This window comes from Mesoplodon densirostris, chromosome 10 (genome assembly GCF_025265405.1).
Source record: "Mesoplodon densirostris isolate mMesDen1 chromosome 10, mMesDen1 primary haplotype, whole genome shotgun sequence".
In the NCBI taxonomy this organism is placed as follows: domain Eukaryota; kingdom Metazoa; phylum Chordata; class Mammalia; order Artiodactyla; family Ziphiidae; genus Mesoplodon; species Mesoplodon densirostris.
The window spans coordinates 25640985-25656122 of NC_082670.1; the positions used below are offsets into that span (position 1 = coordinate 25640985).

General features: G+C 42.0%; 1 protein-coding gene across 1 annotated transcript; it reads right to left on the bottom strand.

Moving 5' to 3' along the window:
• Positions 1-11966: 11966 nt before the first annotated feature.
• Positions 11967-15138, bottom strand: IL17A (interleukin 17A). Its single transcript, XM_060110713.1, has 3 exons — positions 15112-15138; positions 13442-13638; positions 11967-12204 (listed from the first exon to the last, which is right to left on the bottom strand). The coding sequence occupies exons 1-3, from the start codon at positions 15136-15138 to the stop codon at positions 11967-11969; spliced, it is 462 nt and encodes a 153-aa protein (XP_059966696.1).

Genomic DNA, 15138 nt, shown 5'->3' on the forward strand with positions numbered 1-15138 from the left:
TCGGAAAAGATACTTGATACGATTTCAATATTCTTAAATTTACCAATATCTTGTGACCCAAGATATGATTTATCCTGCAAAATTTTCCATGAGCACTTGAGAAAAATGTGTATTCTGTTGTTTTTGGATGGAATGTCCTATAAATATCAATTAAGTCCATCTTGTTTAATGTATCATTTAAAGCTTGTGTTTCCTTATTTATTTTCATTTTGGATGATCTGTCCATTGGTGAAAGTGGGGTGTTAAAGTCCCCTACTATGATTGTGTTACTGTCGATTTCCCCTTTTATGGCTGTTAGTATTTGCCTTATGTATTGAGGTGCTCCTATGTTGGGTGCATAAATATTTACAATTGTTATATCTTCTTCTTGGATCGAACCCTTGATCATTATGTAGTGTCCTTCTTTGTCTCTTCTAATAGTCTTTATTGTAAAGTCTATTTTGTCTGATATAAGAATTGCTACTCCAGCTTTCTTTTGATTTCTATTTGCATGGAATATCTTTTTCCATCCCCTTACTTTCAGTCTGTATGTGTCTCTAGGTCTGAAGTGGGTCTCTTGTAGACAGCATATATATGGGTCTTGTTTTTGTATCCATTCAGCCAATCTGTGTCTTTGGTGGGAGCATTTAATCCATTTACATTTAAGGTAATTATCGATATGTATGTTCCTATTCCCATTTTCTTAATTGTTTTGGGTTTGTTATTGTAGGTATTTTCCTTCTGTTGTGTTTCTTGCCTAGAGAAGTTCCTTTAGCATTTGTTGTAAAGCTGGTTTTGTGGTGCTGAACTTTCTCAGCTTTTGCTTGTCTGGAAAGGTTTTAATTTCTCCATCAAATCTGAATGAGATCCTTGCTGGGTAGAGAAATCTTGGTTACAGGTTTTTCTCCTTCATCACTTTAAATATGTCCTGCCAGTCCCTTCTGGCTTGCAGAGTTTCTGCTGAAAGATCAGCTGTTAACCTTATGGGATTCCCTTGTGTGTTATTTGTTGTTTTCCCCTTGCTGCTTTTAATATGTTTTCTTTGTGTTTAATTTTTGACAGTTTGATTAATATGTGTCTTGGCGTATTTCTCCTTGGATTTATTCTGTATGGGACTCTCTGTGCCTCCTGGACTTGATTAACTATTTCCTTTCCCATATTAGGGAAGTTTTCAACTATAATCTCTTCAAATATTTTCTCAGTCCCTTTTTTTTTTCTCTTCTTCTTCTGGAACCCCTATAATTCGAATGTTGGTGCATTTAATGTTGTCCCAGAGGTCTCTGAGACTGTCCTCTGTTCTTCTCATTCTTTTTTCTTTATTTTGCTCTGTAGCAGTTATTTCCACTATTTTATCTTCCACCTCACTTATTCGTTCTTCTGCCTCAGTTATTCTGCTATTGATCCCATCTAGAGTATTTTTTTTTTTTGCGGTTGGCGGGCCTCTCACTGTTGTGGCCTCTCCCATTGCGGAGCACAGGCTCCGGACGTGCAGGCTCAGCGGCCATGGCTCACGGGCCTAGCTGCTCTGCGGCATGTGCAATCTTCCCAGACCGGGGCACGAACCCGTGTCTCCTGCATTGGCAGGCGGACTCTCAACCACTGCGCCACCAGGGAAGCCCTAGAGTATTTTTAATTTCATTTATTGTGTTGCTCATCGTTGCTTGATTCATCTTTAGTTCTTCTAGGTCCTTGTTAAATGTTTCTTGAATTTTGTCTATTCTCTTTCCAAGATTTTGGATCATCTTTACTATCATTATTCTGAATTCTTTTTCAGGTACACTGCCTATTTCCTCTTCATTTGTTAGGTCTGGTGGGTTTTTATCTTGCTCCTTCACCTGCTGTGTGTTTTTCTGTCTTCTTATTTTGCTTATCTTACTTTGTTTGGGGTCTCCTTTTTGCAGGCTGCATGTTCGTAGTTCCCGTTGTTTTTGGTGTCTGTCCCCAGTGGCTAAGGTTGATTCAGTGGGTTGTTTAGGGTTCCTGGTGGAGGGGACTAGTGCCTGTGTTCTGGTGGATGAGGCTGGATCTTGTCTTTCTGGTGGGCAGGTCCACGTCTTGTGGTGTGTTTTGGAGTGTCTGTGGACTTATTATGATTTTAGGCAGCCTCTCTGCTAATGGGTGGGGCTGTGTTCCTGTCTTGCTAGTTGTTTGGCATAGGGTGTCCAGTACTGTAGCTTGCTGGTTGTTGAGTGAAGCTGGGTGCTGGTGTTGAGATGGAGATCTCTGGGAGATTTCCACCGTTTGATATTATGTGGAGCTGGGAGGTCTCTTGTGGACCAGTGTCCTGAAGTTGGCTCTCCCACCTCAGAGGCACAGCACTGACTCCTGGCTGCAGCACCAAGAGCCTTTCATCCACACGGCTCAGAATAAAAGGGAGGAAAAGTAGAAAGAAAGAAAAGAGGGAGGGAGGGAGGGAGGAAGGAAGGAGGGAAGGTAGGAAAAAAGAAAGAGATAATATAAAGTAAAATAGAATAAAGTATGATAAAATATAATAAAGTTATTAAAATAAAACATAATTATTAAGAAAAAGAATTAGAAAAAAAAGGAACGGACGGATAGAACCCTGGGACAAATGGTGGAAGCAAAGCTATACAGACAAAATCTCACATAGAAGCATACACATACACATTCACAAAAAGAGGAAAAGGGGAAAAAATCATAAATCTTACTCTCAAAGTTCACCTCCTCAATTTGGGATGATTCGTTATCTAAAGGAGGGAAGGAAGCAAAGAAAGAAAGAAGATAAAGTAAAATAAAATAAAGTTATTAAAATAAAAAATAATTATTAAGAAAAAAAATTAAAAAAAAAAAAAAAAAAAACAAAACGGACAGATAGAACCCTAGGACAAATGGTGGAAGCAAAGCTGTACAGACAAAATCTCACACAGAAACATACACATACACACTCACAAAAAGAGGAAAAGGGGAAAAAATCATAAATCTTGTTCTCAAAGTCCACCTCCTCAATTTGGGATGTTTCATTGTCTATTCATGTATTCCACAGATGCAGGGTACATCAAGTTGATTGTGGAGCTTTAATCCGCTGCTTCTGAGGCTGCTGGGAGAGATTTCCCTTTCTCTTCTTTATTCTCACAGCTCCCGGGTCTCAGCTTTGGATTTGCCCCGCCTCTGCGTGTAGATCGCCGGAGGGCGTCTGTTCTTCGCTCAGACAGGACGGGGTTAAAGGAAGAGCCGCTTCGGGGACTCTGGCTCACTCAGGCCGGGGGGAGGGAGGGGTACAGCGGCGGCAGAGGCTGGCGTGACGTTGCACCAACCCGAGGCGCGCCATGCGCTCTTCCGGGGAAGCCGTCACTGGATCCCGGGACCCCGGAAGTGGCGGGCTGCACAGGCTCCCCGGAAGGGGGCGTGGACAGTGACCTGTGCGCGCACACAGGCCTCTTGGCGGTGGCAGCAGCAGCCCCAGCGTCCCACGCCCGTCTCTGGGCTCCGCGCTTTTAGCCACGCCTCGTGCCCGTCTCTGGAGCTCCTTTAAGCAGCGCTCTTAATCCCCTCTCCTCGCGCACCAGGAAACAAAGAGGGAAGAAAAAGTCTCTTGCCTCTTCGGCAGCTCCAGACTTTTTCCCGGACTCCCTCCCAGCCAGCCGTGGTGCACTAACCCCTTCAGGCTGTGTTCACGCAGCCAACCCCAGTCCTCTCCCTTCACTACGACCAAAGCCCAAGCCTCAGATCCCAGCCCCACCCGCCCCAGTTGCCGAGCAGACAAGCCTCTCGGGCTGGTGAGTGCCGGTCGGCACCGATCCTCTGTGCGGGAATCTCTCCGCTTTGCCCTCCGCACCCCTATTGCTGTGCTCTCCTCCGCTACTCCGAAGCTTTCCCCCTCCGCCGCCACCTGCAGCCTCCGCCCGCGAAGGGTCTTCCTAGTGTGTGGAAACCTTTCCTCCTTCACGGCTCCCTCCCACTGGTGCAGGTCCCGTCCCTATCCTTTTGTCTCTGTTTATTCTTTTTTCTTTTGCCCTACCCAGGTACGTGGGGAGTTTCTTGCCTTTTGGGAGGCCTGAGGTCTTCTGCCAGCGTTCAGTAGGTGTTCTGTAGGAGCTGTTCCACGTGTAGATGAATTTCTGGTGTATCTGTGGGGAGGAAGGTGATCTCCACGTCTTACTCTTCCGCCATCTTCCCCTTTCCCTCCAGCTTATTTTCGATAGTTGAATTATTCTCTCTCTCTCATCCTGATTTTTACCCAAGTATTTAGAATACATTTTAAACATTTCAAAAGTTTTCTTGATATTTATGATAAGCTATGATAATTTTGTACACAGTTTTATTAATATATTTTAAAATTATTTTGCTCTGATAACTTTCTAGAAGAGTAGTTAGTGGTCCAAAAAGCATGAATATTTTTAAGTTTCTTGAATGAAATTGTAAACTTGCTTTTCAGGATGTTGTATCCTTTTACACTAATTAGCAGTGAATAATTGCTCAATTTGGCACATTCTTGCCAACATTACTATAGTTAAAAAGATAAACTTGGCTACTTTGATAGGCAAAAGATAGGTAATTGCTTTTTTGGGGGTTTTTTTTGCAGTACGCGGGCCTCTCACTGTTGTGGCCTCTCTTGTTGCGGAGCACAGGCTCCGGACGCGCAGGCTCAGCGGTCATGGCTCAAGGGCCCAGCTGCTCCACGGCATGTGGGATCTTCCTGGACTGGGGCACGAACCAGTGTCCCCTGCATCGTCAGGCGGACTCTCAACCACTGCGGCACGAGGGAAGCCCAGGTAATTGTTTAATGTGAATTTATTTATTAGTGATAGTAAATATTTCCACATGTGCTTCAAAGACATTTTGATGCCTTACTGCATTGTTAGTTTGTATCTTCTGTCTTTTGAGTAGATGTTCTTAATGCTTGTCTTATCAATTAATGTGAACTTTTCCACTATATATAAAATAGATAGCCAATAAGGTTATCTACTGTATAGAACAGGGAACTATAGTCAATATTTTGCAATAACCTACAAGGGAAAAGAATCTGAAAAAAATTATACATATATATGTATAACTGAATTATACATACATATGCATATACGTATAACTGAAAAATTATACATATATATGTATGGCTGTACACCTGAAACTAACACAACATTGTAAATCAACTGCACTTCAATAAAATAATTACAAAAAATTTAACGTGAGCTTTTCATAATCATTCAGTCAGCAGATGTCTAGTGAGCATTTAAAAGGAAGAAAGCGCTGTTTCGGACGCTGGGCATACGACATTGAACAAAGCAGACAAACATTCCTGCCTTCAAGGGGCTTCAATTCTAGTGAGGAGAGATAGACAAAAACAGAATAAATATGTGAAATAGTATATTAGGAGGAGGTGAATGCCATGGAGAAAAATAAATCAGGGAAGTTGCGGAGGGAGTGCCAGGCTGCTCAGAGATGCCTTCACTGAGAAGGTGACATTTGCCCAAAGACTCAAATAAGGGGAGGGAAGTTCGTGAGGCTTTCAGTGGAAAAGTGTGTCAGGCGAAGGGAAGAGCAAGAGCAAAGTTCCAGAGGTGGGAGTGTGTCTAGTACTGAGGTTCATAGTCCAGATATTAACCTCTTGCAGTATTCCTGACAAATATTTTCTCAGTTTGTTGTTTGCCTTTCAGTTTAATGTTTTAACCTATTGAAGATTTACACTTTTGTGTAGCTGCATCTATCACTTTTTTCCTTTTTTTCTGTACCTTTATAAAATTTTAATTGTGAAATGCATCATATACACAAAAGAATGAATAAAATGTATGTGTACAATTTAAAGAGTTCAATAAAGACAAAATCCAAACACCCGAAACCACACTACCCAAGTTAAGAAGTGAAACGTCGCCAGGACTTGCTGCTCGGGTGCTCCTCCTCTCCCCTCTAGAAGGAACAACTATTCTGACATTGGTGTTCATCTTTGTCTTGCTTTTCTCTATAGTTCTCTATAGTATCACGCTTATATTTGCATGCTTAGACAATATATTGCTTAGTTTTGGAAAACCAGGTGGTGAATACAAACCTGGCTGATGAGGGGAGAACATCATTCCCACTGTTGTGGGAGGCTCCCAGGAGCCATGTTCTATATTTTGCTCATGGTCTGGCTCCACCTTCTTGGTTAGTTTGCAGGAGCATCCGAGGAGGGCAGCAGTGAGGCTTCGCAAACACTGCGAGCTGTGGGCTGGGGCCAGTGAAGCAGAGCTGGCCAGTGCAGAGTTGTATTTGGGATGCATCTGCTCATCCAGGGATCTCATTTCCCAATACCCCTTATATTCGTGAAATGAAAAAGAGACTGGGTTCCTGAATCTCCTCAGGAAGGAGGCATGTTCACAGACCAGGAACCCCTCACTTGAACTATTCTGCGATGTTTTAGTCCATTTGGGCTGCTATAGCAGAATATCAGAGACTAGAGGTCTTATAAACAACAGAAACTCACAGTTTTGGAGGCTGGGAAGATCACGATCAAGGTCTGGCAAAGGACTGCTTCCTGGATCATCTTCTTGCTGTGTCCTCACATCACCTCATGGTGTAGCCACTATGGAAAACAGTATGGAGGTTCCTTAAAAAACTAAAAGTACTCTGTGGTGACCTAAATGGGAAGGAAATCTAAAAAAAGGTGATATATGTATACATATAACTGATTCACTTTGCTGTACAGCGGAAACTAACACAACATTGTAAAGCAACTATACTCCAATGAAAAGTAAAAAGGAAAACAACCAAAAAACAAAAACCAAAAACTAAGAGGAGAACTACCATGTGATCCACCAATTCCACTCCTGGGCATATATCCAGAAAAAAACAAAAACTGTAATTCGAAAAGATACATGCACCACAATTTTCATAGCAGTACTATCTACAATAGCCAAGACATGGAAGCAACCCAAGTGCTCATCAACAGATGAACGGATAAAGAAGATTCCATATGTATATATATATATATATATATATATATATATATATATATAGAGAGAGAGAGAGAGAGAGAGAGAGAGAGAGAGAGAGAAGCTACACGTTAGACATTTTTTTTTCTTAAGCAAAATTTGTATTGAACCATTGCATACATACAGAGAAATGTGCAACTCTTAAGTGCATAACTCCATAACATGTCACAAATGTATCATTTGGTGGTCAAAGAAGGCTTGTCAGAGCACGTGCTGTCTGATCTGTACTTTCTTTCCTTTGGGGCTTTGAAGATTTTAGTCCATTACTTCCTGGTATTCAATGTGGAAAAGTTTGACATCAATATAATTTTGGTTCCTGATTTGGTATTTTGTATTTTCCTCCTAAGTGTGAGCCTTATATCTTCTTTACTTTTAAAAATTAAAAAAGTTCAATATATTTGAATATGGTCGTTTAAAATTAATTTAGTCTAAACCCAATTTTCAGATTCATTTAAAAACTAGCAAGATATTTTACATTTAAAAAATATTGGGATGGGTGAAAATGGTAAGAGGGTACAAACTTCCAGTTATAAGATAAATAAGTCCTGGGGATATAATGCATAGCACGGTGACTATAGTTAACCATACTGTATTGCATATTTGAAAGTTGCTGAGAGAGTAGATCTTAAAAGCTCTCATCATAAAAAAAAAATTGTAATTACGTGTGATGATAGATGTTAACTAAACTTATTGTGGTAATCATTTTGCAATATATACATATATCAAATTATTACGTTGGGGGCTTCCCAGGTGGTGCAGTGGTTGAGAGTCCACCTGCTGATGCAGGGGACACAGGTTCGTGCCCCGGTCCGGGAAGATCCCACATGCCGCAGAGTGGCTGGACCCGTGAGCCATAGCCGCTGAGCCTGTGCATCCGGAGCCTGTGCTCTGCAACGGGAGAGGCCCGTGTACTGCAAAAAAAACAAAAACCAAAAAACAAACAAACAAAAAATTACTACATTGTATACCTAAAACTAACACAATGTTATATGTCAATTACATCTCAATTTTTTAAAAAATAAAGGAAAATGTCAGAATCCCCAGAACTAAGGAATCAAAATGAAAAACAAGTATCTCACCATTCCACTGCCTTAACCCCCTCAAAATATTAAGAATATTTTCACAATCCCCCTAATATCTTATACACTGCCTGTTCATGCTTTGTACCTAGGAAAGGTACATGCTAAGTGTACTGTTAGCACCTTCTCCATGTGGGCCACACATTAAAATTATCACACGGACAACTGATAATTGAGCTCTTGCAAAGAATTACTCTCAAAAATAACAAAATAAAACATTGAAATTGGTATGTATTTTACACTTATAACACAACTCAGTTAGGACGAGCCACATTTCAAGGTTTCAACAGCCACATGTGCTTGGTGGCTACTGGATGAGACAGTGCAGTTCTGGTTCTGCTACAAGGAGGGGGAAACTCTATCTGTCTGGGTCCTTGAATGTTTGAGTGGAGCCGAGCTCCCTGAGGACCCCTGGGGGACAGTAACATGAGCAAGCAATAAATATTGTTTATTTGAGTTTTGCTTGTTGCAACAGCTCTTAATTGCTTACTCTGAGTAGACTCCCCAAGAAGCTGAGAGACATTGAATTATAAACTATAAGAAACTAAGCAGAGAGACCAGTTAGGATCCCATTACAGTGCAACTTTTTTTTTTAAATTTATTTATTTTGGTTGCACCAGGTCTTAGTTATGGCAGGCGGGCTCCTTAGTTGTGGCATGCAAACTCTTAGTAGTGGCATGCATGTGGGATCTAGTTGCTTGACCAGGGATTGAACCCCTGTCCCCTGCATTGGAAGGCAGATTCTTAACCACTGTGCTACCAGGGAAGTCCCCCTTTACAGTGCAACTTTAAACGTGACTCTGGAGTTAGGGAGGAGGGAGAGGATACGAGACAACTGATGAGGGGTTTGTCCTTCGTTGGATGAGAGGAGTGAGTGACAGAGAGAAATCTAGGTTTTTTTGCTCAGATGAACAGGTGATATCATTTGAGTAGATAAAAAAGGCAGTAGAGAAGCTAGTTTGGCAATAGAGCTCATGACTTTAGTTTTGTCTGTTGACTTTGAGGTGTCTCTGGACAACTGGTTCAAAGTTTACCTCAATATTGACTGTCTGCTGTGTGCCAGGTCAGGTGCTGATGGGCTGGCTCTCAAGGGACCACCAACTGGTTAAAAGAAAGAGCTCATATCGTATGTAAGAGTAGTGATAAGTGATACCTACAGTGCTTTTGGAGCCCAGAAGAGAGAGACTTGATTTGGGATTGCTGGAGTGATAGGTCCAGGAAGGCTCTTTAAAGGAGATGATACCTACGTGGAGAGAATGAGTAGAGCAGTGGGGGTAGGGCGGAGTGCGGAGGGCAGGTGTCCTAGCCCATTTGGGCTGCTATAACAAAATAGCACATATTTTGGGTGGCTTATATGCAGGAGAAATTTATTTCTTACAGTTCTGGAAGGCTGAGATCAAGGTGCCAGCATGATTGAGCGAGGACTGTCTTCTGGGTCCAAGATTTCTCATTGTGTCCTCACCTGGCAGAAGGGAGAGGGAGCTCTCTGGAGCCTCATTAATAAGGGTGCTAATCGCATTCATGACCTAATCACCTCCCAATGATCCTGCCTTCTCAGTCCCATCACTTTTGGGGTTAGGATTCAACATATAAATTTTGGGGGGACACAGACACTCAGACCATGCCAGCAGGGTATGAATAGCGGAACAGGAAGGGAGAAGGGGGTAAAGGTATACAGGTAGAGCGGACCGCATGACACAGGCACTGAGGTCAAGAACAGCGTGGCAGTCAAGATTGCAGGGTGAAACGTCAAGGAGGAAGCAGCATGAGATAAAGGAGGAGCACGACCAGGGCCAGGTTACAGAGGGTGTCTTTTGTCATGTCTGATTTTGTGCCATAGATAGATGTTGGAGGATAGATCAACAGCAACGACAGGCAGGAAGCTGTTCCAATAGCTGGAGGGAAGTGAGAAAAGATGAAGTCCTGAACCTGGGCAGGGAAGGCGTTAATTTGAGAACTTTAAGGAAGTGAAACAATGAGTTTGGGGATTTGTGGGTGTCGGGAGTGAGAGAGAGGAAGAGGGAAGAGTCAGGGATGCCTCGCAGATTTCTAGCAGAGGTGATGGGGTGAATGATGGTGCTAACTGGGGGAAATGAAGGGAGAATAAAAGTAACACACGTCAGGGGAGAAGAGGCTTGGAAAGCAACTGCCTCTTCCCACCCTCAAAATTCCCAGGAATATAGTCTAGTGGGAAATCATGGTTCAGGACTGTGGATGTATATGCCCTTTTCTTGCTCTCCGTCCCAAAGGAAAAACACAGTTTTATTTTCACCACTACCATTCAAGGAAAAGTGAGAAATGAACAGCAGGGAGAGGTTTTAAAGCATAGACTGTGAGAAACTGTCAGTGGCAGCTGCCTGTGAATCTTCTGTGTGGAAACCATGGTGGGAGTTGGTCATGAGACTCAAGATCTCAGGGCACAAAAACAATGGAAGCAGTGGGGCTGGAGAAGATGACCCCTGGGTTTGGAATTGGAAAAGAAGCAGAGAAAAGCCATGGCCCTCTGGGTACGGCTGGAGTTTCGAGAATAAAATATTGCAGAAGATGGTCTTTCGAGAAGCAGGGAGCCTGTGGGTCCAGCCTGAGAATTCTCAGGGGCACCCAGAAGTAGGGCAAGTAGGACACGCTGGGCCATGATTGGGGAAAATGGTTATGACTTGAAACTTGAAACTACTCTGAAATTGAATATGGTTCAGTTTTTATTTTACTTGGGCTGAACTTTTCTCATGCTTGAAGTTTGTTTTGCCCCAGTGGCTCTTTTCTGTGTCCTGGGGTGCACAGAATCAGAGGCCGAGGGCAGGAGAGCTTGTCCTAGGGGTGTGACCTGAGCAAGAGAGAAATGTTCCTTTCTAGATCTCTGGTTGACATTAATCTTCAAAAGCAGACTGAGCTTGGGGAGACACTGCCATTCTAGTCTGAAAACAATGTCTTCTCCCAGAACTTCCTCCTTCCTGTCAAACCTCAGGTCATACCTTTGGGAGGATCTTTTTCTTTCCCCCATATGATCTTTAAAAATGACATGTCATTTTCCCAGGGCCATTATTTTTATTTGTTTAATTCACTCCAGAGTGCACGTGTCCACAGCACTGGCTAATAGTATGCGGGCCTCCATTCTGTACTGTCTTGAATAACATTGAGAACTTGGACTTGGGGTGGGTGGAGGTTGTTGCTACTCAAAGGCATGCTTTGTTTTGCTCTATTGATAAATTTGTACACCCTTCCAAATAGGAAAGAGCTGAGCTCACGGAAGTCCTTTTAATGAGAAAACAAATAAGGAAACAAATTTTCTTCCCAAACTTTATTATTATCAATTGTTTTTATTACAAGAGTTTAACAGAGCAGAGTTAGACTTGCTGTCTCTCTTGTGAAACCTCAACAATTTACAAAGTTAAGGTAATAAATATGAAACTAGGTTGTCTTTCTTTTCAGCCATGTCATGCACTGCTAAGAGACAATGAGAAGAAAATCCTGTAGCCATATGCAGTACAAACTCAGAAATTTTCACCTGCTATTTAATCCTACCTAGGATTTTCCTAGGCAGTACAGATACTCATATATTTCACTTTTCTCTAAAGACTAAGAAACATAAATAGATCCATAAATAATAGCTCATATAAATATAGGTTTTACCTTTTAAATAATAAAATTCCCAAGTCTGGAATCTTGTCTTAAAAAATACAAAATAAGGTATGTAATTCATTAAAATGGAATCTCATGCCCCAAAGTTATCTCGGGGCCTATTAAATACATAAATAACTTAAAGCCCTTAGAAAAGCAAACAAGAAGCAAATTGGTACTCAGTCTAAAACTTCCTCCTTGGGGAAAGGGAAAAATGGTTCAGATTCTATCTCTAAATCAGTGTTCCCTCTGGAGTTTCCACTGGATGAACTAAGAACCCTGGTGATTTTGGTCAGAAATGGGGCTGGATCTACTCTCCAGAAAACCTAACAGATTTGGGGAGTAGGGGTCAGACTGGAAGCTCTTAAGCCATGTGGCGGACAATGGGGGTGACACAGGTGCAGCCCACGGCCACCAGCATCTTCTCCAGCCGGAAGGAGTGGGGGCAGTGCTGGGGCTCCCTTCGCAGGACCAGGATCTCTTGCTGGATGGGGACGGAGTTCATGTGATGGTCCACCTTCCCTTCAGCATTGACACAGCCCGAGTGGCTGCACTTGGCCTCCCAGATCACAGAGGGGTACCTCTCAGCATCTTCATTGCGGCTGCAAGGGAGACAAAAGCCAGGAAGAAAGTGAATCCCTGGTAGAGCAGGAAGGAAATCAAACAGGAATAAACAGAGGGAGACAAATTCACAGGGGCACAAATGATAGGCATTGTGAATTCTCTAAGTGCTGTTAGTCTGAAAAAGAAGTAGTTTGGGGAAAACTTGTGTTTCAAAGCCCATGAAGTGTTATAGAAAAAAAGACAATGATTAGTTTTTCCCAATTTCTAGCATACACAAAAGAAGATAGACTGAAACCACAGAAAGGATTTAAATTTGACACAAAGGTTAATTTCTTTAGGGTACATTTGATAGATGAAAAAAGACTAAAGGAATAGTATAGAAACAAGATAACTGTTAATCTGACTTAATGAAGTCTGTCTTTGAAGCAGAGAATGCACTCAAATTTTATCTGACAGCACACTGATGGAACAGAGCCCATGGCTGATATGAAGGGCTGCAAACAAAATCTTAAGCCCCTTTATAACCTTCTCTTCTCTCTCCCCTCCAGCTGAGTGAATAATTTGCTTCGACTTCTGAATTCATTTATTTGAACTATTCTTAGTAAGTAGAAGTAAGAAGACGAGAAACCCTACAGTCAGGTGAATCTGTAGGCTCCATATAACTGAGGTTTATTTGCCTAAAATCAAATTATCAAAATACATTTTGTACTTAATCCATCTAAATACTAGATGTACTAAGGACACAGCAAATATTGGTCTGTTGGGGATGTTGTCTAAGTCAAAAAAGGGTGGAAACACCCAGCATGATACTTCTTCCACTGGTATTCAAGCTACATTTTCCCAGTGTTAATACAACCAAAAAAAGCACAAAAATCCCAGTTAGTTAATAGTTATTTTCAACACATCTTCTCTGGGAGCTCTGGTAAAGAGAATTCAAGCACTAATCTCCTACGATAAATGTCTATTTCTTTTTAAAATAAATAAACAACAGACTTGGGGTGTCATAAATATGAGAATGATAACCACCGTTCATTTGGATGGATTTCTGGGACAATAAGAACTAGTAGAATAGGTGTTATGGGGGCTGGGGAGAGCTGTGCTCTATCAAAGAAATCTGTAGAATGAAAGTTTGAGAATCATTGGTTTACACAATGGCCCTTCCAGTTTTGATGGATGATTCTGAGTGAGTAATACCATTCTCAAGGTGATTTAACTGGCAGTCTGATACATACAGGGTAGAAGAATACAGAGATTTTATCTGGGACTCTTACGTACTGGAGAGTCCAAGGTGAGGTGGAGCGTTTGTAGTAATCGGAGGGTCTTCTGGAATTCGTGTTCCGGTTAAGGATGTTTAGGTTGACCCTCACATACTGTGGGAAGTTCTTGTCCTCAATATGCGGGCAGCCTGGACTTTGTGGGATTATGATTCCTGCCTTCACAAGAGCCACCAGACTCAGCAGCAGCAGCAGTGACTGGAACTGGGTGGGAAAAGAGAGAGAGGTGGGAGACCGGGTTAGTACTACATGGATTTTGTCAACAAAGTGTGGTGATGATGGAATTGCTGATAGTTGAGAACATGCTGTGGACAAAGACAATCTATACTAAATTTTCAGATCTGTTAAATGAAAAGCTGGTTAGATGAACAAAATAATATTAGGATGGCATTTCTACCAGTCTTGAACATTTTTCTTTTTTGACTTAGAAAAACCACATTATTCATTGGCTGGCAGTAATTTTAGTGAAGATGGCAAGTCATCAACCTGTCAGTACATGCATCACTCTCAGGTCATTGGGATGGTAATGACCTTGATTTTCTAGGAAGAAATGTCCTCCTGCACCATCGATCCCACCCCTTGCATTCTGTGAAACCCTATGTGAAATCAAATGTACACCTTAGAAATAAAGGGCGGTAGAAAATCCATGTGGTATCAGTTAAAAATTCTGTTGGTACCACTGGCAAACATCCAACCCAAAATGGACCCCCCTTATGTTTTTCTTAGGTATATTTCCCAGTTTTTCTAAATTTACATATACTGATTCTGTAATCAAATTGGGTTTCAAGAAAGACGTTTGAACTTAAATACTTTAAAAACATAAAGACTGGGGCTTCCCTGGTGGCTCAGTGGTTGAGAGTCTGCCTGCCAATGCAGGGGACACGGGTTCGAGCCCTGGTCTGGGAGGATCCCACATGCCACGGAGCGGCTAGGCCCGTGAGCCACAACTGCTGAGCCTGCGTGTCTGGAGCCTGTGCTCCGCAACAGGAGAGGCCACGACAGTGAGAGGCCCGTGCACCGCGATGAAGAGTGGCCCCCACTTGCCACAACTAGAGAAAGTCCTCGCACAGAAACGAAGACCCAACACGGCAAAAATAAATAAATTAATTAATAAACTCCTACCCCCAACGTCTTCTTTAAAACAAATAAACAAACAAACAAAAAAAACCCCATAAAGACCGTTAACTCTAAACCACACCTACACCATCTATACATCTATGTCTAGTTAGGGTTAGCGTACTAAGACTATAGTATAATAATAGGATAATGGAAAGAAAAGTCACTGCCACAACTTATTAAATCCGCAAGGATAGTGACCCATCTCATTTTGCATTAAAGAAAAATGGGAGAATTATATTAAATCCCTTGTACGCAGAGAAACAGATTTTCAATAAGCATTCTTTCTTAGAGCACAGCATCATGTGACACTTCTTGTGTGGTTTAGCCCCAGTATAGCTATCTTTCAGTTTTAATCTCACCTTTCAAACTGATGTGTACCGGTTCTTGAAAATGCTAAACAATGACAAGTATCTATCAAGGGTTTCATTTCCCATCCTACGTAGACAGTATTCTTGGATTTCCATAGCTAGAATCCAGGATTTCATGCCTGCAGTCCAGAAATATTATCTGGCCCAAATCGACGAGAGCATTGCACGTTAGTGCGGGACTCACCACGGATGAAGTTCTCACACGAGCCAT

Coding starts and splice junctions, on each gene's coding strand:
- IL17A (XM_060110713.1), bottom strand. CDS start 15,138: ATGGCTCGTGTGAGAACTTCATCCGTG. Junction 13,639..15,111: donor GTGTGAGAACTTCATCCGTG/GTGAGTCCCGCA, acceptor ACCCAGTTCCAG/TCACTGCTGCTGCTGCTGAG. Junction 12,205..13,441: donor ACCTCACCTTGGACTCTCCA/GTACGTAAGAGT, acceptor TCTCCCTTGCAG/CCGCAATGAAGATGCTGAGA.